We start from the raw sequence: 22,952 nt of genomic DNA on the forward strand, positions 1-22,952 counted from the left end.
GATTGAGCCCCGCATTGGGTCCTTGCTCAACGGAGAACCTGCTTCTCCCTCTACCACTCCCCCTGCTTATGTTCCTTCTCTCGCTATGTCTCTGTCAAATAAATAAATAAAATCTTTTAAAAAATTAATTAATTAATTTTAAAAAATAAAACATGATTTGAAAAGGTTACCCATCAACTTGGGTTATATCTGGGGAGCGAGGTTGGGAGTTGGAGTATGAAAGAGATGCTTCTTCCTTCTACAACATTCTATTCAATTTCAATTACTTTTTTAAAAAAAGAAACAAATGCACTTTAAAAAAAAGTTTTTAAAAGAAACATGCACTTTTATAATGTGTATGTCTTTAATAATTACCAAAAAGATCTTTAAAAGTTCATCCTCATCCCAAGATCATAGAAATGCTCACCTGTATTTACTTGACATTCACAAGTTTTTTTTTTTAAAAAAAATTACATGTTTGAATTAACTCACACAGGATTAAAGAATGGGTGTGTATATCTAGAGTTTGCTGCCGAGCATGACTGTTTCTTTTTTAAAACCTTTTTTGATAAAGAAAACAAACCATACTGTTTGTAGAAAATTTAGCAATAAAAGCTCTTGGCAACCCAGAGAAAACCTGTTAACATTTTAGGACATTTCCTGTAAAAGGCAGGGTGCCCAGTGATGTGAAACCTGAAACCTTTTCAGTCTTTTGCTGATGCCTTGATGCCATTTGAAGGGGGAGGAGGGGCCCCTGGCAGTTTTGGCTTCCTCTGGAAAATTCGGCAGAAGGGGTCACACACAACGGTAAGACAAACATCACACCCATTGTTCGTGGAGAAAACAGGGAGGTCACCTGAATCCTGCCAGCAGATGTTGCCAACCGAGATAGGCAGTATCATGTCATAGTGAAGACCAAGTAGTCGTTTAGTCAAACCCTTCCTCAAAGTACAAGGAGAAACTGGTTTCCCAGGAGTGTCTTTAACTCGCTTGTGTGAAGCAGTCCACAGGACTGCTTCAGATGGAGGGCACACACGGTTCCGTGGGCTGGACAGGGAGGGATTTAGGAATGAGAGCAGCCCACACTGGAACTGTCGGTGGGGCAGGGCTGACGTTGGTTGGCCCACATTGTCACCTTGCGTTTGCAACCCTGCGGAACAGAGCCTGAGAGCAGACGCGCCAGACCCTGGGGACAGAAATATAGATGGGCCATTTGGTCTCAACTTGCCAGAGGCGGAGTCCGGAGTCAAACCCACCACGCCAAACTCTTTCCCGGAAAGGACAGAGAGTAAATATCCGCCAGGCAAACAATTCTGGGCTGACAAGGAAATGAGGTAATACATCAGGTTCAAGCAGAGAAAGGCGCTTGAAGAACCCAGAAGTAAGAAGTTAGAAGGATGTAGCCTTTGTATAGCCCTTGTGGTAAGAGGCAGATCAGCCTCTTGGCAATATCAGACGCAGGCCTGGGAAAGTGGAAGGGACATTGGGATAGGAGCTGCTGGTAGAGGACAGAAGTGAGAAAATGGGATTGGGACAGTTAGAGAAAAACCAAGACGTCCGACCTGACCCTTCTCTAAGTCTTGTTCATTTTTTTCCAGGATATCGACCAAGGGAAATGGGAGGGAGAGAGGCCAGCTTAAAGGAGGCATAGGAGGAAATACAGAGCTAGAGGCAAAGATGGTCTGGCCCAACCTCCTCATCTTCCTTCTATCGATGAGGAAAACCAAGGCCCAGAGAAAGGATGCCACTTTCCCCCACAAAACCAGACTTAATGGCTAAGACTCTTGTGTTCCCTGTCTAGTGCTGTCAAGCCCTGTCCATCAGGAGTGATCCACAGGCCAAAAAAGGAGGAGAAAATTAAAGTCCTGCTGGAAAAAAAGGCAGGCTACACACCCGGAAAGAAATCCCCCTCATTAGGCTCCATCACTTCTCAGGCTTAGAAAACCACTTCTGAGCCTTGACGCCTTCGTCTCTGAAATAAGGCTCTGGTGGGTATTGGGGATCAGGAGGCTGGTGGCATGGTTGGTGTTTATTTTAACGGGAGAGTTTCTTCTACCACTCTCTGGAGCATTCTGTGGCTGGAGACGCCACTAGAAGGAGTTAGTAGAGAGGGAGACCCTGACACCCTCCCCATCCCAACCTGCCTTGGGCTGGCCAGGGCACAGAGCAGCAGCCAGTGGTATCACCAATGTGTGAATGGGCCCAGGCCTACTGGCCGCCAGGCACCCTGACCTCAGCTCTGCAAGCCTGTGCTGCCATCACAGACCATGTGGTCACCAGAGGGCGCCCTCCTCCATGATGAACCGCCCGGAATCCCCACAAGGCCAGGGGTACCAAATGCATGCCGCCCACGGGGCCTTCAGACCCTATGTCACAGGGAGAGGTTAAGTGCAGGCTTGGTCTGGTGGGCACTCCACAAGTCACCCCACACCCACACCCAGCAACCTGGGCAGGAAGGAGGCCCTGTTATGCCCAACTTGGCTGGCCGATGTGTGACGGTCTGGTTCAGCTTTAGATGGTGCCCAGCTCCATGCCCAACAGGAAATCCAAGCGCTAGGGAGCCACCCCCACCCCGTGACCTCTTCATGCCATGTGGAGAGTACGAAATTACTCCTAAAAGCCTAGACCCTTCCACAAAGCCTCATTCTTGGCCTCCCCTTCCTGAAGTGAGAACTTCAAGAGCCAGGGGAAGTCCTGGTTGAATCTGAGATAGAGGAGTCCCTGGGCGGCTCAGTCGATTAAGCATTTGCCTTTGGCTCAGGTCATGATCCTGGCGTCCTCAGATGGAGCCCCACTGTCTCGGGGCTCTCTGCTCAGCGGGGAGTCTGCTTCTCCCTCTGCCTCTGTCCCTCCCTGGCTCATGCTGTCTCTCAAATAAATAAAAGAAAAAAATAAAGGAGGTGGTAAGTTTGAGACCCAGCTGTGCTTTGCTTTCTGGCAACAGGAGGCTACAGACACTTAAGTCTGTCTACACAGCAGCCCCCAAAGCTCACTTTGTACATCCCATCCCCCCAGCATGTACAGGAGTTGGTGTGCACACCCACGGCCACCCTCCCCACAGACAGCCCAGCCTTCCGCCCTACCCCAGGAGGAACGAATCCCCCGGACCCCAGGAATCAGTCCAGGCCTAAGCAGGTCCCACTTCCCTGATGCTTAGTGACCTTCTAAGGTGACAAGGGCACCCGAGGCAAAGTCTAGGTCCCAGGGGTCCCGCAGCCTGGTGCCCACGCAGCCTCCACCCCTCTGTCCGACCCGGAGTCCTCCCAGAGAAAAAGCGGAGTCCGGGGCAGGGAGGGGCCTCCACATTTTATTAGGAAGAGGGCAGCAGCAGAGGCTGGAAGCAGAGCAGCCGAGTTCTTAACGACAGATAAATTAACCGCAGCGCAGGGATGGGGGCTGGGGACTGGGCCAGGTGCTTCAATATAAAACAACAACAAAAAGACAGACAAATGGACCCCAGAGACATGGGGCAGGGAGGGCAGCACCATCCAGACAGCAGGGAGGACCAGGGCAGACAGAGAGAGAAGGCAACTTGACCCTTTGCCCCTAGACTCCACCGGCCTGGGGCCTCTGGGATATTCCCACGGGGCTCCAGGGCAGGGAGCGGCCGGGTTGGGCAGAGATGGCACAGCTGGCGGGCCGGAAGCCCAGCACCACAGGATGGCTCAGCCCGAAAGGGGGAGAGGGGGCCAGGACACAGCGACCTTGAACCCCCAGTCCCTCGGAGGAAGAGCCTTACTCCAGGTGAGAGAAGGGACCAAGGGTGGGGTCTCTCCCTGAGCTGAGAGCGGTCATCTCCTCCACAGCAGCGGTGGGCAGTGGGGTGTGTCAGGGACCCCCTTCACCTTCTGATCCATCTGCCTCCTTGGTCCCTGCAGGGAGGGGCCCCACCAGCCCCGAGGGATGGGGCACGAGGAGAGCTGGTCCAGTCAGTGGTTTCCAACTCCAGAGAGGGGCCGTCGTGCGGCGTGGCCCCTCAGCCCTGACTCCCACAGGAGGAGAGCGAATCGTAGAGGGAGTCGCTGAGAGACTCTGAGGTCTCCAGACCTGGGGGACCCCCACTGGCCACTCTCCCTTCCTCGCCCATGTCCGACGTGCTGGGCGTGCGGCTACCTCCGAATGCCGGGCCCTGGGGTTGAGGGGCTGGGCGGCTGGGCTCCAGGCTCCGCTTTCGGTCCACGGGCAGGGCCTGGGAAAGGAAGGGAAGCTCAGGAGGAGGTGCTGGGCTCCTCCCACCTGATGGGGTGCTGCCCATGGGGCCAACCAAGGTGACTAGAGGCACAACTGAGTGTGGTCCTGCCAACGTTCTGGGGGGAGAGAAGCAGTGTGGGGGAAGAGCAGTGTGAGAAGGGGCGGGTAGCTGGGCTGCCCAGAGGGGCATCCAAGGGAGCTCGCCCTTCAACCTCTTCTAAGACAGGAACTGGGCTCCCCATGTCATCCCCCCTGCCCTCTGGGCCTGTCCCCTTTCCCCTCTGCTCATGCTCACCATGGGGGTCCTGGGCAGCCCCTCCAATTGTCGGGATGGGCAAAGAAAAGGGTCAGTGGAGCTGTTGGCTGCCCTTGCGTTGGGGAAGGTCCAGTTCTTAGCCAGCTGGACGGGAGGGGGAGGACCTGGGTCTTCACAGGGATCTGCAAGGGGACAAAGGGAAGGTGGATGGTGGTGGGTAGAGCTCCAGGGATGACACACCCTCCCGCGCAGACACTCACCGTCAGGACAGGGCTGATGGCCCCGGTGGCCCGGAGTGGCGGTGAGCAGCGCGGGGAAGGCCGGCATGCTAGGGTGCCGCCCGCTCACCAGCAGCTCCTCTATGCCCGGCACCTCACGCTCCAGCGTGTGGGCACGGCGGGGGACTTTGGTAAGGGGTGGGGGCCGAGCCGGGGGCACTCCGGGTGGGGGGTCCAGCCGCGGTGGCTTTGTCTTGGGAAGATTCTTGCTGGGGGTCCCATTGCTGCCATGGTCTGGGGGTGGAAAGGTCCCAATGCCACTGTCCAGGGTTCGAGTCAAGGAGCCACAGGCTGGGAAGGGGAGGGGAAGTTGGGGATGTGAGGCCATGGTCTCAGCCCCTCCGCCGCCTTCTTCTGGCTTCCTGCCTCAGCCCAGGCGCCCAACTGGTCATGGCCCCTCCCGGCCCAACCAGCTGTCAGCCCTGCCAGTCCTCCCCCTCCACTCCCCTAGACTTCCAGGGATACGTGTGGGGGGCTGGCCGGGGACCTGAGGGCAGGGAGGGATTTAATTCTGTGCAGCCCCAATGCCCACCTGGTGCTTGGCCCCAAGATGGTGCTCAGGGCCTGGCACCTGCTGCAGTGACAGGAAAGGAACAAAGTGGGCAGGGGGTGAGGGACGGGTCCCATCCTTGGCCCCTGACCCTGCTGACCTGTGAAGTGTGAGGTGGGCACTGGATCAGCCAGGTTGTCCTCTGAGGGCATCTCTTCCCGCCTTCCTGACTCGCTGTTTGGCTGCGTGGGGGTACGGGAGACCTCAGGACCCCTTCCTTCTGTCCTCTCCCAGGCCCCTACCCAAGCTCAGTCATTAGGACCCCTGGAGCCCACCAGCCCCCAGAGACCAAGAGCACACCCACCAGCTTCCACGCCCCAGGGAAGTGGACCCTCCAAGGGGCGGGACATCGAACCAGGCCCAATACCTAGCCGTCAAGAGCCTACCTTTCCAGGAGGTTTTCCACAGCCCTGAAGAGGCCCCACCAGGCCATTTCGAGGCCCACAGGCTGGCCAGGGGTTCTTGGGGTCAGAGGACACCGGCTGGAAATCGCCATACTCGGGTTTGGGCTCCCGCCAGTTCTTGGGCGGCAGCTCCTTGCCATCCACCCTACGGGCAGCAGTGTAGACGAAGGTGAAGGGAGGCCTGGGTGCATCCACTCCAACCTCACTCCCGCCCGTGGGGGTGGGTCTTGTGAAATCCCCACTGCCCCCTGCCCCCGGGGATACGGGACGTAGCACTGGTGGCTGCTGCCAGCAACCCCTCCTGATGCTGGGGACAGGCAGAGACTCTAGGGAAAACCTCAGAGAAACAGCAGGGGCAGGGGAGATGGGACAAGTTCCCTGAAGCCATACAACGTCAGACCCAGAGATCTCGTGATACCATTTGCTAGTAGATGGTCACCTCCTGTCCATAAACGACATACCCCACCTGGTGCCCAACCCCACTGACATTCTGCCTCATCTGGCTCGGACGAAGCAACCCTGAGACCACACAGATGGGCCCTTCTCTGCGACCCTGCTCCTGCCACCGAATCTGAATGGGCAAGATGGGAAGGGGAGCCCCCTTGTGCTACAGGGCAGAAAATCCCAGAGTGAGCTATCAGCCCCCGGTTGGGAACCAGCAGTCCCCTAACTTCTTGTGCAGGCAGCACTTCCGGTGCCTTGGCTGACGCCAGAGACGATTTAGAAAACCGTGGACGGTCAGCTCCCCTTAAATGAGAAGACGGGTCTCAGCACGTGCAACACCACACAGTCAGAGAGGAGCGGACCTGGGGCACAAACCCCAGGCTTCAGTTCCAAGACCCAGTCTCTCCTCTGGGCCGGCCTGTTAACCCCCAGCTGCTCTGGTGGCATTGTACTTGACCCCCTACCCTTTCTGCTCTCAGGAAAAGCAGTCCCAGCCCCAGACGGGCCCAGGGAGGAAAGAGCGGCCCCCAGCCACTCGCACCCGCAGCCTGGTCCCTAGCCACCCTCACCTGTTGAGGAGCTGCTGCATGAAGGTGTCTGCGCCCTGGTACATGCCAGCCAGCTGGCCCTGCACCTGCCCCAGCCCGGTACTCGGTCCCAGGGCTGGGCCTCCGGGCCGTGGCCGGGCCCTGCTGCTCAGGTAGGCCTTCTCCTCCTCCAGGGCCCGGCGCAGGTCTTCTGCCTTAGCCATCAGCTTGGAGATGTTGAGGCTCTCGGCCTCCAGCTTCCGGGCTTCCATCTTGCCCTCCTTCCGGAGCGGGGAGCCTCCGCCGGCCCCTTCCTTGCTCTTGGTGGTCTCCGTGCGGCGGTTCAGAGCCGGCAGCTTGCTCTTCTTCAGGCCGAACCAGCTGGCGATGCTGCTGGCGTTGCGGTGTTTGGCCTCAGTGCCCGGCGCCCGCTCCTGGCCCTGCAGCCGCAGCACGTTCTCCTCGATGCCCTTCATCACCTTCTCCTCGATGGCCGAGTGTGGGGCCCGGCCCTCGGGGCCTTGGCTGGGGTCCGCGGGGCTGGGGGTGGGGGCTGTAGGCTGGGCCGGAGCGCCTCCACATTCAGCCCAAGGAGGGCCCTTCCCCTTGTCAGGCTTCGGGGGCTCCTTGGTGGTCGGTGGGGCCACAGGGCGCGGTACCACCTTGGTGGGTGACTTGGAAGGCAGCTTCGTTGGGCTGCCATGGGGGCTCTTACTGGGCTTGCCAAGGCTGGGGGCTGAGGTTGGCGCTTTGGCAGGGGTGCGGGGTCCCTGGGGGCACAGGGCCCCTGCCAGCCGGCTCTTGGCCAGCTCCACTTTGGTGAGGCAGCTCCGCGGTGAGACAGGCTCCAGGTCCACCCGGGCCCCCATGGAGTGGGAGGAGTAGATGCGGGCCCCGGGGTCTCCCAGGAGCCCAGGTTCTTGCTGCTTCAGGCTGCTCGTGCCCAAGGCCACTGCCCCCCGCAGGGCCCCCTTGGCTTCTGGCCCCTCGGGAGGCCTGGGGGTGGGAGGCGCCACATCTCCAGGGCTCTCCCCTGACCTCCCTGCTCCCCGGGCCTTCTCGGTGCCAGGCTTGGCTGGCACCCCGTTTTTCTCTGGCCCCTCAGGGCCAGTCTTCAGTTTCCCCAGGGCCGCCAGTCTGTCCCGCAGAGGGGTGTAGCCAGGATCCCCAGGTCGCCGCCCGGCCCCCTGGTTGGGTTTCTTGGATGAGCTGCTGGGGGTGCGGCGACCAGGATGGGGAGACTCCGAGCCAGCTTTGTCCAGACTCTTCTCCTGGGCACTCCCATAGGAGCAGGGTTCTGGGAGGCAAGGGCTGGAAGGAGCTCCAGGACTTCTGAGGCCCTCAGGGGCCCGTGGCACCTCCAGAGCTAATGGTGGGTAGGTGGGTGCCTGCAGTGGGGATGGAGGTGGCTCTGGGGAAGGCCCCCTAAAGGTGCTCCGGGAAAGGTCCAGGATGTTCTCATAGCAGGGAGAAACCACGGGTCCCGGGGACAGCGTGGTAGACAAGGCTGGTGGGGGTGGTCTGAGCTGTGCGGAGTCCAGAGCTGCAGAGCAGGGGGAAGGGCTGGTGGGCAGGCCCTGTGCTCCCTCCGGGGATAGCTCTCCTCCACCCAGACCCCTGCGGGCCAGCAGTGGGGAGGGGCTGCCGTCGGAGCCACTGTTTCGACAGGGAATTCGGGAGTTCCGGGGAAGCTGGGGGCTGAGCTGGGGGCCTCCTGGGCTGGGGACCTTCTCCGAAGCTGGAGGCAGCTTTAGAAACTTGAGACCTCTGGCTGGAGAGGGCAGAAGTGGCCCCTGGGCTTCCCCAGGAGAAGAGGGGCCAATTTGGAGCTTGCTTTTCACCTGAGATGAGGAGTAGGGGTGGCCAGAGCGTGAGCCCAGGGGGGCATCACCCGCACCCATGAACATGCTGAGGAAGGGGAGGGGCCCCTGGCCCTCTGAGGTAGCACCAAAGCCTGGCCTCTGGGCCTCTGGAGTAACCCCACCCCAAGCTGACTTGGGGAGGCCTTTGGACTTGGACAGCTGTGGGGGCCCCTGGTCTGGAGAAGATGGCTGCCCGGGACCTGGCAGGTCCCCACTGGGTGGGCCTGCAGCCCCGGCCAAGAAGGCCTGCAGGTAAGACTCTGTGTCCTCAAGGAGCTGGCCCAGGTTCAACTGTTTGCGGGCCAGGGCCCCAAGTAGGGTGTCTGGGCTGGGCGCCTCGTTGGGTTCACCCGCCTCATCAGAGGAGGAGGAGGAGCTGCTGCCTGGGGCACAGGGGGGCCCAGAGCCAGTGCCTGGGGCCTGGGAGGGGCCCCTGCCAGGGCCCCAGAGCCGCCCAGCACCCTCTTCCTCCCCTGGGCCCCCCAAGAGGCGCTCCCAGTGTAGCAGGCCTCCCAGGCTACCAGGGCCTAGGAGCAGGTAGGGGGCCCAGGAGGAGGGTTCAGGTTGGGGTGGGCCACACAGCTCGCCGTTGATGGGCTCTGGGGAGCCGGGACCCTCGCTGGGAGGCCGCCACGGGGTGGCAGGCGAGCACAGCAGCAAGGGGTCAGTCTCTTCCAGGGCTCTCAGCACCTCCAGGATCTGCGCCTTCTTTCGAAGAAAGGGGGACAGGGCATCCAGGGCCAGCGGTGGGGCGGCCGGGGGTCCTGGGCCTCCTGGCCGCAACTGCTGCTCCCAACACACCTTTGGGGAGAAAGGACGTGAGCAGGAGCCCATGTGCAGGCCCAGAACCTGAGCTGGATCAAACTGACTGTGTCAGGAACATAGCGGGTCTGGTTTTGTCGGAGTCCCCACAAGGAATGAACAGCTTCTCTGATAGGACAGCTCAGCTTCCTCAAGTCACTGGGCCCTGGTTACCCCACCTCTTCCTCCTGGTGTACCTGGGGCAGGGTGCCGACTTCCCACACTGCTATTTGGGTTAGCAGGGCTGACACCACCTACAACCTGGATATCTATGTTTGCCCCAGGGGAGGGAGGCCTGTCTGTTTTCCACGCTCCAGAAAGAACACAGAGACTCAAGAAGGGGAGGCAATGGGGCCAAGTGCTAAGTCAGTCCCTTCCGGCAAACCCAGGCCTTCTCAGGTCAGACAGCTGTGCTACAGACCTGCTCCCGCGGGAGGCGGGAACTGGGGAAACTCCATGGCAAGCCTCTCCCTGTTTCTGCCCAGCTCCTTCTTGGGCCCAGCTCATCTGGCAAAGTGGTTAACTACCTGTGCCCTTGAGCCAGACTATGCAAGTTCAAGTTCCAGGTCTACTACTCAACTAGTTGTATGGACTCAGCAAATTTTTTAACTCGAGCTTCATGGCATCGCCTATAAAATGGGGTGGTGATTATGCTTAACTTCATAAAATAAAGCAAATCAGAGAAGCAAAAGAATAAATGAATAATAGTTCTAGACTTGAATAGAGACAATTGTAAATATAGGCCAAAAATTACTAAAAAATATGTAAGTGAGACAGACCCAGGTGTGCAGCACCAAGTGAAAGCTCAGGAAAGGTGAACCACACGAGTCTACCACTAACTAACTTTGCTTGCAAGGCTAGCGATCACCAGTCGGGTCCTGTTTTTCTCGGTCTAAGGCTGACCGCTGAGGGCTCACACCCAGACGGGCATCTGGGCCCCAGGAAGTGGCCTTTCCCTGGGACTCCTTAGGAAAAAGCAACGCAGTAGCGACTGAGGAGTCCGTTGCCAGCGAAACCACAGACCACTGTGCCCAGCCCTCCTACCTCTCTCTGCCCCGCACAGTGCCCCAGAGGCAGCGAGGTGGTCGGTCCCTCGGCAGAGCTCAGGGATGGGGAGGCCGGGGGCTCTGATGGCGGCTGGAGCGGTGTTAGCGGGATCTGCAGGTAAGAGGCAGAGTCAGCCCAGGGGTGCTCTGTCCAGGGTCCCTGCCCCCTCCTGAAGTTCGGCCTTCCCCTCGTGTTCTTCCAAGTCTGCTCCTTCAGGGCATGTCTCTTGGCCTCCAGTGTGGCTTTTGCCACTGTCCCCACCACTTGGACAGAGGAGCCCTGGGAGACCATGCACAGGTGGAAGGAAGCCATGTGGCCCCAGGTGGCAGGAAGATGGGGCTGGTTTGGGGCTCTGGAGAAAGAACAACGTCCCTGGGGCAGAGGGCAGTGGCTGGCCTAATTTGGGTGCCCCCGGAGACTCCAAGGGCACTCTGCTTCTCTGCGGGGCCCCTTCCTGTACTGACTGCCTGCAACCCGAGCCTCCCTGGGATGGCTGAGACTAAGGGAAAGGCATTTGTTACTGGGTCGGAGAACAGAGGTGGCAGGGATTTTCATTTCTGTCCTCCCCCAACTGGCCCCCGAGGATGACGAAGGTACCACTAATCACCCGGTCACTTCTCTCTCCGTCCCTGAGAATGGCATTTGCATCTCCAAGGATCTTGACTAGAAAGGAGTTAGCTTTAAACTCCTGCCTCCGTGGCCTTTCTCCCTCATCTGGTGGGGTAGGGGTGGGGGTGGGGGCGGCTACAGCTCAGATCCTCACTCTTATGGCCTGGAAGCTGCTCGGCTATTTGTCTCCCTGACCTCGGCTATTTGTCTCCCTGACCTGGTTTGGTGGCTTTACCAACCCCTTATTCACAAAGCAGAAGTAATTTTTCCTTTTTCATCTAAAGCATCTTTGTGCTCCAAGTCTCCTACCCCTGTCCACTGCCTAAAGGAGACGGTCTGGACCCCTCCGCCAGCTTTCTGGGCCCAGCCTGCTGGTCCTTCCCTCCATTTCTGGTTCTCACTCACTGCCCCTTTCGCACAGCCTTCATTCCAGCCCAGCCGAACAGCTTGCTTCTGCCTCAGTTTCCCCGTGGTTCCTCCCAGAGGGCCTCCCTTCTCCCCACCCCCAACTCGACTTTTCAAATCACCTGTGCAGCAAGGCCCAGGTCCAGTGTCACCTCCTTAAGGCCACTCTGCTGGCCTCTCACCCCTGAGCTCCCCGATGTTACAGCCTCGTACAATGGCTATCTGGGGACCTGCTTTAGCTTGGAGCAGTACAGCGCCGAGGGTTTCTGTGCTCGGCACAGACCACAGCCCCGTCCAATTCCATGTCCAATTCCATTGTTGGCAAAGGCACTGCTCACTGTAAGAGCTTAATTAGCATTTGCTCAATGGAGCTTTCATCATAACAAAGCACAGCCCGAGAGTAACATTAATAATGATAAGCAGCTGCTAGTTATTGACCACGACTAAGGGCCAAACACGATATAGTACTTCATTTCATCCTCACGACACCCGGCAACATAGGGATATTAATCTTCACTTATGAGAAAAAAACTGGGGTTCATAAGGTTAAATAATTTGCCCAGGGTCACACAGCTAAGAATTAGCTCAGTTAGGGACCCCATCCAAGCCTATCTGAGGCCAAGGTTCATGCTCTTTTTATTATGTCATGTTACTGCTGGGGAAGACAGAGTTATTATTGCCCCAAACCCTCAAAGGCCCCAGATTTCATTTTAGTGATTTAAGGATGCTCCACACCTGTTACCACTGGTCGCCAAGGAAAGGCACGGACGGGGTGAACTTGGTTAGTGGGCTTAGGCCTCTGGGAAGTCCAGGTGACCTTGGCAGCAGGGACAGATCCAGGATAGGAAGAGCTACATGGTCACTGTCACCAACTCAGACCCAGCTCTGCATGGGCCTTAGGAACTGATCCTCCAAAAAGGCCAGAGTGATGAGAAGCCTCAACCAGGGGCCAGGGCTTCCCAGTGAGCTGTGGAACATCCTGCTTAAGGTCTGGGGGCCAAGAGCTGCCTGGCTTGCATCAGACAGTCACACACATTCAGATATACACAGAAGGTGCTTCTCTTGTTGTCAAGGTTGGGGGTGGGGCAGGGATATGCTGACCTCAGAACCCAGGGTTCACCTCCACTCCCTGGGGCTGGGCCTGGTCCTCCCACCCCCCATCTCACCCAGCCTTGGGGCTCCTGATAGAGAGACCGCAAGTGACATCTTTTTCTGTTGTTGTTTTAAGTCCAGTATAGAGCATGAACTCACGACCTTGAGATCAAGACCTGAGCTGAGATCAAGAGTCAGTCGCTTAACCAACTGAGCCACCCAGGCTCCCCCAAGTGACATCCTGAGTTCAGGATTCACTACTAGTAGCTTCTGCTTTTCCTGGGTAAGGCAGGTCTACGATCAGCGGCTAGCGTTTGAGGACATGCCTGCGTGTCACTGGGCGATCGTAGGCAACTATGTGTACACACAGAGTGACCCGGGGGGAAGTGCCTTTCCTGACCTCTCTATGACACCCAGCACTGGGCGCCTTACGCCCAGCCCCACCCCTCCCCCTGGCCAAGAAGAAGCAACTCAGTGGCCAAAGGAGCCCCTTGGGAGCTTGAAATCATTGCTTTTTCAGCCTCCGCCCATCGCCCCAAACAGAGCCAGAGCCAAGCAAGAACCTTCTCTGTCAACAACAAGGGATGCCCACCAGCGGGGCAAGGAGCACCTGGGAGGTGGGGGAGGGCCAAGCTTGAGGGGCTCAGGGAATCTTCCCCTCCCCATCTCAGGCTCACATCTATCAGACTTCCCCATAGGGCCACGGCTCCCAGAACGGAAGGGATGGCTGGTGGCCTGCTTCTTCAGGTGTCAGGAGAGAAGGAGGTGATGAGGCTGATGGGGCTGGGAGTGGCAGGAGGCTGAGGTAGGAGAAGGAAAGGTGAAGCTTGTGCCTACCTGAGGGAGGGAGCCTGTCGTCAGCTGGAGTTTCTGCTGAAACAGGGCGCTCAGCATCTGGTTCTGCCGTTCCAGGTCAAACACCCTCTTCTTCAGCTTGATGCACTCCTCCCGCAGGTCCTGAGCCCGGGGAGGTGGAGGTAGACAAGGAGAGGATGGCAGGGAGGGGGTGAGGGGTAAGAGCCCAGTCTCCTTCACCAGAGTGACGGACACTCCCGCTGTGCGTGCCCTTCTCCTGCAGCCTCCTAGTCTAGGGGGAGCTGAGCCTGCCTGTGTTGATAGCTGTCACATTTTCTGGGGATGATAAATTCTCTAAGGTCTACCACCCACAGTGGGAGGTAAATCCCACTCCCTTTGGCATCCTTCCCATCCCTGAGCCAACCCCCGGCCTCTTAGAAACCACACATCAAAGAAGGGCCCATATAAGGCAGAGGAAGACCTGGGGGTCAGAGTGGCTCAGAAGTCAAGAAGTTCCCACAGTACTTGAGTAAATATTTAGATGCCACCTTATGCTCACAATATTAACACTGCGATCAGGGCCATCATGATCTGGAGAAGCCTGCTGGGGCCAGGACTGGGGAAGGCTTCAAGCCCAAATCAAAGTTACTCAGACACTTGGCCTTACCTAGCCTACCTGTGCCTCCAGGCAGAACAGTATGGACCTGTCCGAGGTGGGGAGAAGGAGCCTTGTTGGAGGGTCAATAGTCCATTTCCACCAAGCTCCTCCTCTAGCCCCTGCGTAAATAGGTTCAGGGGTCCTCAGGAAGGACTTCCCCTGCTATATTCAGGGCCTCTCCCCAGGGTGTCTGGGCTCAGGGGTGAGAAGGTCTCTCCATCTCCCCATGGCCGCTTACCTTCTGGTTTAGCAGTGCCTGCACCACATGGTTGGCAACCTGGGGACAGAGGGCCCAAGGCAGAGCTTCAGCCCACTGGCCTCTGCCGCGAGCACTGACAGCCCGTGCCCCTCCCCGCTTCCCCAGCTCCCCCCGCATCAGTCCCCCTGGACACCTCACAGACCTCATCTAGACAGCGCTCATAGGTCTCCCGCTGGTTTTCATTGGCCTGGGCAAGCGCCGAGTTCTCTGCCTGCAGGAGGGAGAAAGAGGGCCAACAAGGAGGCTCTGGGATCATTCCTCCACCAGGGCAAACTCCTTAGTGAGGAAAGGGAAGCATGGAGTCTACCAGCTACACCAGCTCTGGCTGGATTCCCCACAGCAAGGCCTGCAGAGATGGATGGAAGGCATCAGAAAGGCAGAGCTGAGATAGCTGGTTTTCTGTAAACGCCAACCTCAGTCAGGGAGGTTGGAGGGACTGCAGAGACATGGTGGCCAGGAGGACCTAAGCTGGGAGGTGCCAGAAGTAATCCTTGTTTCCCTGGAGGGAGGGCAGAGAGGCCGAAGGGAGGAGGGCAGTGTCTTAAGAATATGGCGAAGAGCTTGGTGGAGGGATCCTTGTCCCTCAACCCCTAAGTGCTGGGTCATCTAAACCCTTCTTCCTGGGGCCTCTGTGACCACATCTTTCCTAGACCGGCAAGGGCATGAAAATGGGGGGAGAAAAAGGGTAAAAGGATAAAGAAGGGAGCCATCTGGGGGCTAGGACAGCCCTGCTCCCGTGCATGCTCTTGCCGCAAGCTGCACCCCCCCACCCCCACCCCAGGTTGGAGAGCTCAGAGCAAAGAAAGGGCTTCTCAGAGGAGCTTTGCTAAAGAATGTTCGGCTCTGCTCCAGCCCAGCAAAACCGGTTGAGAGGAAGGTCCACCCACATGCATAAAGCCTACCCAAGCTCCTGAGGGCCCTGGCCGGCCCTGCCACCCCCACCCTGCCTGGTGCCCCACCTCTAGCTCCCGAAGTCGGTGCAGCAGCTCCTGGCAGGTGCCTGGCTCCGTGCCGCTGTCACCACCCTCTCCTGGCCTCGGCTTTCCAGGACTCCCAGCGGGCTGGTCCATGGCCTCTGACATCGGGCCCTGGGAACACGTGAGAGACACCCGGCAGGCTCAGGGCACAGGGCGGAGGAGAGTGGAGGAGGAGGAGGACAAAACCTCGTCAGCATTCTGGAAGTTTAGTGAGACTGATGGGCCACTGACACTGTAACAACTCAGGCTCTTCTGATCCCAGGACAGACATACTCTTCCCATTTGAAGAACGGAGACCATTGTTTTACAAACCTCAGTCCCTGCGCTCACCCTACCACAGGACACACAGACGCTGGCCAATGGCCAAGAAAGCTGAATTCTCTGCTGCAATCTGCCTCAAACCGGCACACTCCATCTTCCAGGCACAGTGGGAGTGAGCCCGCTACCTCACCAGCTCCCTGCTCCCGGCCAGGCCCCAGTGGCCCAGTCTCAGGGTGCATGCCGTTCCCTCTGCAGGGGTCCTCTGACACCTCCCCGCTTTCCGCCCAGCAAGTCCTTCCTATGTATTCTTCAGGGTTCCCGCTCCAAGTCCAGGTCAGGCACCGCTCCCTTGCGGTTCTGGAACCACCTCCATGGGAGGGTTGACCCGTGAAGGCAGGGACTCTGCATTCATTTCCCTGCCCAGACTCCCATTCCTCGGTGGTCTACCTGGCATGTCTGGGACAGACTGATGACGAAAGTGACTTGCTTGTCACTGCCTGCGAACGGCACAGCCAGGCTTCTGTCCTGTGTTGTGACATACAGGTCACTGGACTAGGTCACTGGCCGTAGTTCCTGGCTGTACCTGACAAGCCTTTGGCTGCTATTTGAGTTGCAATTTCTCTCCTAGAGGAAAGTTCTCATGTCCTTCTTTTGCACAAATAGCACAGAAATTTCCAGGAGACAGGAAAACCCTTCCTAATGTAAAAGGGCAGAGGCCCCAGTCCACCACAGATTATGTGCCTCTCAGACCCACTGTAGCCCCCACAAAAGGAGCTTAGCACTTTCAGACCAAGGAAGAGAGGAGCCCTCTAGCAGCTCAGTGGGCAGACATCTGAACCATCCCTCCTCTGTCCCCCACAGTGGGGCACAGGGAATGCCTTCCCCACCCCCTACCCTTCTCCTCCAGTCCCCCCTCCCTCCCCCAGAGCAGGCACAGGCTCAAAGTCCCTCACCTGTCTCTGCCTCCTCACCCAGGCTGGCAGCCAGAATGGTCACGCTAGCAGCCAGAATGGTCACCTCACCTACGGAGAAAGAGGGAGACGACATCAGTCATGAATTCCACAAGCATTTATTGGGCTCCTGTTGTGTGCCAGGCACCAGGTCTTGGGGATCAATAAGCCAGAGAAAGCCCTGCCTCTATGAAGCTTCCATTCTACTGGGGGCAGATAATGCACAGAGAAGCCAATGGACATACGTCAGGTCCCAATAAGGCACCGAGAGGGGATACCAAAACAGAGAGCTCGGGGACATCCAAATGAAATCCTGGAGCAGGAAGAGCACTGCAGGCTGAGAAAAGAGCCAGTGCAAAGGGCCAGCTGTCAGCTGGACATCATTCAGATACCAAAGAGGGATGAGCAGCAACACACGAGGCTTTATGGCCCTTTGGCAACACACACTGGCTTCTTTAATCCTCACAACCATAAAGGGGACGCCATGCTCTCGGCAACACCTATATCAGAAATAAGGAAACCGAAGAGCAGGAAATTACGCTCCCAATGGAGTGTATCCTGTGTGCCAAGCAGCGTGTTGGCACTTTCTCAGACACCACTGCCCCCAGTCCTAACTTTACGAGGGGAGGCACCAGCCGGGGTGAGAGGTTGGTGCCTGCACGTGAAGGAGGCTACCTGAGACACACGGCTGTTCCACGAAGCCCCCCGGCCCGCCTCCCCTTCCCCCTCCCTAGCCGGCCTCTCTGTACACTTGTAAGTTGCACTGTAAGCTCCTGACCTTCGATAAGCTCCTTGGAGTCTCCGGGCTCCCGGAGCTAAGCCAACGGGACAGATCTGGATGAGAATCCCGACTCTCCAAAATCTGTTTCTTCACCTAGAAAAGGGGCCTAAGAATACTTAGCCCAAATGGATGTTAGAGGATGAACTGAGATCATATGTGCAGAGGGTCTTATATGAACTCTGTAAATGGGGACTTTTCACGAGCCTATCCCAACAGGGGTATGATGCAAAGTCCTGTCTCGTTCCCTGCCCCGGCTGGATGTTCATCTGTAAGGAACCCCAAGGCTCAGGCTCCTCCCTGTGGGGTCTGGGCAGTGGGGGCACCCTGCAGACCTGACTGTGACACCCATCAACCCTGCACTCAGGGGCCCCCTCCTCCTCAACCTGCCTCCCCCCACCAGCTGCCCACCAAGCCTTCACCCCAGAGGGAGAAAGGGGTGATTGCAAAAGGAGAGAACCTTCTTTCCCAGTGAGAGAGACTGTGTGCCCGTGTATGGAGGATAGCGGGCAGTGGCCTTCTGAAAACTGCAGGAAAAAACTTAGAATACTTATTTTTAAAACGCTCTACAACAATCTCAAGTCCTTTGTTATTTTAACATCATGAAAAATGTATTGAGTAGAACTTCATTTGCTCATGACATTATCGTGTTTGGTATTTTTAGAAATGGACGGGCTTGGAAAAAAATGAAAAAAATTCAGGAAATATCCTCCTTCCCACATACATAAATAGGGGTTAAAACCAAAAAAGGCCTCGGGTTACCTCCACCACTAGAGTTAAACACCACCCCAGCACCCTAGCACGCCCTTCTCCCCCCCTCGTTAGAGGCTCCCCGTGCCCCCAGTGTGCCCTATCTTTCCCCTCAATCCCCTCACCCTTTCTCCCTTGTGGACAGCTCCAGGGGGTAGCGGGGGATGGGAGAGACGGACCGGGAGGGTGAAGGAAAGCAGTGGGGTGAATACACAGTGCCCAGGGCCAGAAAAGGAGGAAGATAAAACTGGGGAAAAGCCCATGTCTTTGAGTTCCCAACAGTGATAGCAAAAACTAAACTAAGGGCGAAGATGCTTTGGGAGAATATCTTTTCCTTAAGAAACAAAAATAAAAACGCCTCCAGGAGGCCCAGATCGCGCGGACTGGCTGTGGATGATGTCTGTGGTTGAGGACGGTGGGGACCCGATATGCAACCCCCCGCCCCGCCCCGGGCCCCAGAGCTGACTGCCACCACTCTTTCCATCTGGTTTCTGTGGATCCCAGGGCAGGGAGGCCGGAGCCCCGCTGTGACCTGGAGGAGACCCTCCAGGTGATAAGCCACCCCAAAGCAGCAGCTTTGTCACACGGAATCGTCTCTCCCTCCCCAGCTGGGCTTCAGGAGGCTCCGGAAATGAAGACAGGCTGTGACTCAACCTCACTTTAGGGAGAAGTTTTCTGCCCTCAGTTGAGGTGGTCTGGCCAACCCGGGACAGAGCGGCCTTCTCTCTGTCTGCAGGGTCACAGCAGAGGGCCAGGAAGCCGGCAGCCCAGACTGCTTGAGTCACAGGGAAGAGGCCTGCATTTAAACTTGGTGCCCGGGGGCACCTGGGTGGCTCAGCGGGTTAAAGCCTCTGCCTTCAGCTCAGGTCATGATCCCAGGGTCCTGGGATCGAGCCCCGCATCGGGCTCTCTGCTTGGCTGGGAGCCTGCTTCCTCCTCTCTCTCTCTCTCTGCCTGCCTCTCTGCCTACTTGTGATCTCTGTCTGTCTGTCTGTCAAATAAATAAATCTTTAAGAAAAAAAAAAAAAAAAAAAAACTTGGTGCCCGGAGCAGGGCAGGCTATGAGCAGGACCACAGTCAGAGTTCAAGATTTCTATGGCAGAAGGAACACTTCTACAGCTTCTCTCTCTTCTAGGATATATAAAAAGCTACTACCACCTCAGCTCCCAGTCTGAGCCCAGTCAAGAATCTGGCCCATCCCCATCTGGGTTTTCGGCCTAAATCTCATGGGGAAAAAAACCAACCCACGTTTGTTCTATCCCTGCTGGGCGTCAGTGGGATCCCTCTCTCGGGGGTTGCACACCCTCCTCTCCCTCAGGCCCCACAGCTCCTACTCACAGCTTCTGGGCTCAGCCCCACCCTGGGCCTGGAAAACTCCCAACCTGGGTTCTTCAGGATGGCCCTGGCTTCACACATTCCTCCCGTGGTCCCACGACGCGCCTGGATGTTGGATGTTGGGTCTGGAACACATGATGTGGGCCACGTTGGGTAGAGATGGAGCTGCAGCTTGAACTGGAGGCTTCTCCCGCCAGAACTGCCAACGGGCAGCCCCGCCCCCCACAAAGGCCTGATTCAGAGGGAGGTGACCTCAGTGCTGAGGGGAGGGAGGGAGAGGAAGGGAGGAAGACCAGAGCCTCCTGGGCCCTCCTTCAGTGGGGGTGGGGGGCTGTTGGCAGCAACCAGGGACAGGGAAGAGGGAGCAGCTGCTCAGAGGGCTCTGGGTAACCTGGGGACAGGGCTGGCTCAGCCGGATCGCTGAATGAATCTGGTGACTTGGTCTCTTCAGCCCAGGCAGTCGCAGGGCCCCAAAGAGAGCTGACTGTCCTGGCCTTTCCATCGGTCAGGGCAAAGGAGTAAGGTCTGCAGCGCCTACCCTCTGCCTAGCCAGGGGGCAGCCGAGACCCCTCGCTGAACTCTGGGCCCAGGCCTGGGAGGAAGGGACTAGAGAGGGGGCAGCAAGCCTGTCTTCCTCGCTCCCTCATCCCGGCCCTTAGCCAAGGACTCTGGGCCCTGATGAGCCCCTCACTCACCAGCTGTTCCCCCCAGAGTCCTCTAGGGACAGAAGCCAGGGACCAGGAGGTGGGGGAGGGTGGGCAGCTGTGGGAAGGCAGAGATGGAGAAGCTCGCTTTAATAGCAGAATCATCCGTAACAACAACCGTTTCCCCCCTGCTCCCCCCATCCCCCAGCTGCTTTCTGGAATCCCTGTCACACCCAAGAGTCCACTTGTAAACAGCGACTTCTGAACCCAGAGCAAACACTCCTTTCCAGACATGTCAGCCCGGGGCTGCCGTGGGTATGCGGAGGGAACAGAGGGACTGGTGCCCCAGGGCATTCCTGGCCTGAAGTAGCCACCTTAATCCCCCGCCCAGAGCATCCTTGAGCCCAAAGAATTCCAGCTGGTTTCCTCCCCTCCTCAGGGAAAGAGGACAGACAAGAATTTCCTTCCCTCCTCCTGACAACTGGCCCCAGGACACAATAGCCCCACTGAGAAGCATGTGTCCATGGGGAAGGGGCCCCTGCGGCCCCCTCCAGCTTCCTCTTCACAAGCACTGTAAGAACCTCCATCCCTTAGTGTGGGTTCTTTCTGACCCACAGTAGGATCAGTCCCCCAGCCGGCCCAGACAGGCAGGAGGAAGGGCGGTCGTGTTGAGCCCCAACACCCCTTACCTCCCCTCTCGCGGCCCACAGCATAACCCAACAACAAAAAAAGCAGCTGCTGGAGGTGGGGAGAAGGAAGGGGCTCAAACACAGACACTGCGGGTAGCCAAGTCCCCACTGACCAAAGCCTAGCTGGGCCCATTCTAGCCAGCAGGCAGCCGGAGAGTCTGGTCTCAACACTGCAATTTACTTCCTGTGTTGCTTTAGGCAAATCACTCAGTCTCTCGGGGACAAGTTCCTTTGGGCCAAATGGAAGCTGTTCTAGAACACTGGTGGTTCTCAAAATATGGTCCAGGGACCCTGACGTTCTTCCAAGGAATTCACAGAGTTGAAACTATTTTCATACTACTACTAAGACATTATTTGCTTTTTTAACTCTCATTCTCTCATGAGTATACAGTGGCATTTTCCAGAGACCACATGATATGTGATATCACAACAGACTGAATATAGAAACAGATATGAGAATCCAGCTGCCTTTTATTAAGTCAGACATGACCCATATGCAAGAACATATATGCCATTCTTTTCAGCTTTTTTTTTGTCCTGGAAAATATATAGTTACTTTTCATAAAATATGTTAACATATAATGGGTTTATTATCTTAGTTAATTAAATGTTGAAAACTCTCAGTTCTAATTTATATGACAGTACATGTCAAAAGGTATAACGTATATACACCAAAGCTCTTTGGGGTTCCTCAATTTTTAAGAGGTTGGAGGGGTCCTTAGGCCAAAATAGTTTGAGAATCACTTTTCTAGAAGTGTTGTCCGGTAGAACTTTCTGTGATGATGCATCATTTATTCTGTGCCGTTCAATATGGTAGCCACTAGCTACAAGTGGCTATTGAGCCCTTGAAATAAAGCTAGTTCAGGGCGCCTAGGTGGCTCAGTTGGTTCAAGTCTGCCTTCAGCTCAGGTCATGATCCCAGAAACCTGGGATTGAGTTCCTGCTCAGCAGGGAGTCCACTTCTCCCTCTCCCTCTTTCCCGCTCCCACACTCATGTTCTCATGTGTTTTCTCTCTCAAATAAATAAATAAAATCTAAAAAAAAAAAAAAAAAAGAAGAAGAAGAAAAGAAATGTAGCTAGTTCAACTGAGGAAATGAGTTTTAAGTTTAAACAACCACATGCCATTTGTGGTTACTGTCCTGGATGGTACAATTTTAGAAGATCCCTGGGATTCCCTGACTTGAGCCTTCGAGGTCAATGCTTTTTTCCAGAGTCTAGAGGTTGAGGACAGGACAGGACGGGGCTTGACACTCACTTCTGTCTTCAGGCTTTTGCTCACACTGTTTCTTATTCTGTCCTCACTGAAGGAAAGCCACGCCAAACAGCTCATCAGCACGGCCTGGCACTCCCGCCCAGGTTAACTGTTAGAGTTGCACTCTTATCCTCTAAGGGCTGCTTCACACCCACTCCACTCTCCTCCATCGCCTGCCCTCCTTTCCCCAGGGGATTAAAGCCAGCAGAGGGAAAACCCCTAAAATCTGCCACTGTCCTCCCAGCCCCATCAGAACCCTTGTACCTCCCCCTCTCCCCGTCTCCTCCCGGTACAGCAGACCGGCTGCCGCCTTCCCAGGCAAGGCCAGTCCTTCCTGCCCTGGCCCATCCCCACTTAGGTCTTCAGTATTTACCTCCTCAAGGGACCTTTCCCATCCGCCGTTAAAGCTTCTCAAGTGTCTTTCATCTACAAAATAATTTCCCCCGACATTCCCCCAAACAGTGCCCTCTTCTGCCCTTCCAATTCAAACTTCTAGAACCAAACCAAACCAAACACCCAGCCTCACTTCTCACTTCTTCCTCAACTCAGTCCAATGTCAGCAGTTAACTGCCTCAATGCTCAACCCAAACAAGATTTTTCCACCCCTGTCGCCTTCTCAGGCACAAGTGCCCCTGGTGGCCACTTCCTCCTGGACTTTTTTTTAAAGCTTCGAGACATAGTTCACATCCCCTATGACTCACCCATTTAAAGTGTGCAATCCAGTGGCTCATGGTGCAGTCACAGATCTATGCCGTCGTGACAACTGTAGACTATTTTCATTACCCTTTAATTAGCACCCCCTTGCCCCTGAACTAATCTGTTTTCTGTCTATAGATTTCCCTCTTCTGGACACCTCAGATGAATGGACTCAAACAGGCGGTCTTTGTGACTGGCTTCTGTCACTTGCCTCATGTCTGCAAGGCTCAGCCATGCTGATGAGCGGATCAGCACTACGTTCCTTTTGCTGGCCCAATAATATTCTGACGAATAACTGATGGGCCATCAGGTGTTTATCTCTTCATCTGTTGATGGACGTGTTTCCACATTTTGGCTCTCAGGAGTAGCGCTGCTGTGAGCGTTTGTGTGCAAGTTTTTGTGTGGATGCAGTTTTCACTTCTCTCGGGTGTATATACTCAGGAGGGGACTTGCTGGATCACG

General features: G+C 56.4%; 1 protein-coding gene across 14 annotated transcripts in view; it reads right to left on the reverse strand.

The window, feature by feature from the left end:
• Nucleotides 1-3,814: 3,814 nt before the first annotated feature.
• NCKAP5L (NCK associated protein 5 like) overlaps nt 3,815-22,952 on the reverse strand; it is a 29,743-nt gene continuing 10,605 nt past the window's right edge. Inside the window, exons 2-16 of one of the 14 annotated variants that reach the window (XM_046011659.1) lie at nt 19,212-19,333; nt 17,124-17,219; nt 16,624-16,845; nt 16,349-16,417; nt 15,117-15,245; nt 14,300-14,368; nt 14,137-14,175; nt 13,283-13,402; nt 10,337-10,450; nt 6,672-9,292; nt 5,641-5,803; nt 5,355-5,436; nt 4,687-4,995; nt 4,466-4,608; nt 3,815-4,168 (exon numbers count right to left, since the gene is read on the reverse strand). In XM_046011659.1, coding sequence (XP_045867615.1) covers nt 3,956-4,168; nt 4,466-4,608; nt 4,687-4,995; nt 5,355-5,436; nt 5,641-5,803; nt 6,672-9,292; nt 10,337-10,450; nt 13,283-13,402; nt 14,137-14,175; nt 14,300-14,368; nt 15,117-15,239 — 3,996 coding nt within the window. In that variant the 5' untranslated portion in view covers nt 15,240-15,245; nt 16,349-16,417; nt 16,624-16,845; nt 17,124-17,219; nt 19,212-19,333 and the 3' untranslated portion in view covers nt 3,815-3,955. Of the gene's footprint in view, nt 4,169-4,465; nt 4,609-4,686; nt 4,996-5,354; nt 5,437-5,640; nt 5,804-6,671; nt 9,293-10,336; nt 10,451-13,282; nt 13,403-14,136; nt 14,176-14,299; nt 14,369-15,116; nt 15,246-16,348; nt 16,846-17,123; nt 17,220-19,207; nt 19,334-19,903; nt 19,955-22,952 lie in introns of those variants that run through there. The other 13 variants (XM_046011660.1, XM_046011657.1, XM_046011662.1 and 10 more) reach the window with 13 other exon arrangements.

Source organism: Meles meles, chromosome 7, assembly GCF_922984935.1.
Source record: "Meles meles chromosome 7, mMelMel3.1 paternal haplotype, whole genome shotgun sequence".
Lineage (NCBI taxonomy): Eukaryota > Metazoa > Chordata > Mammalia > Carnivora > Mustelidae > Meles > Meles meles.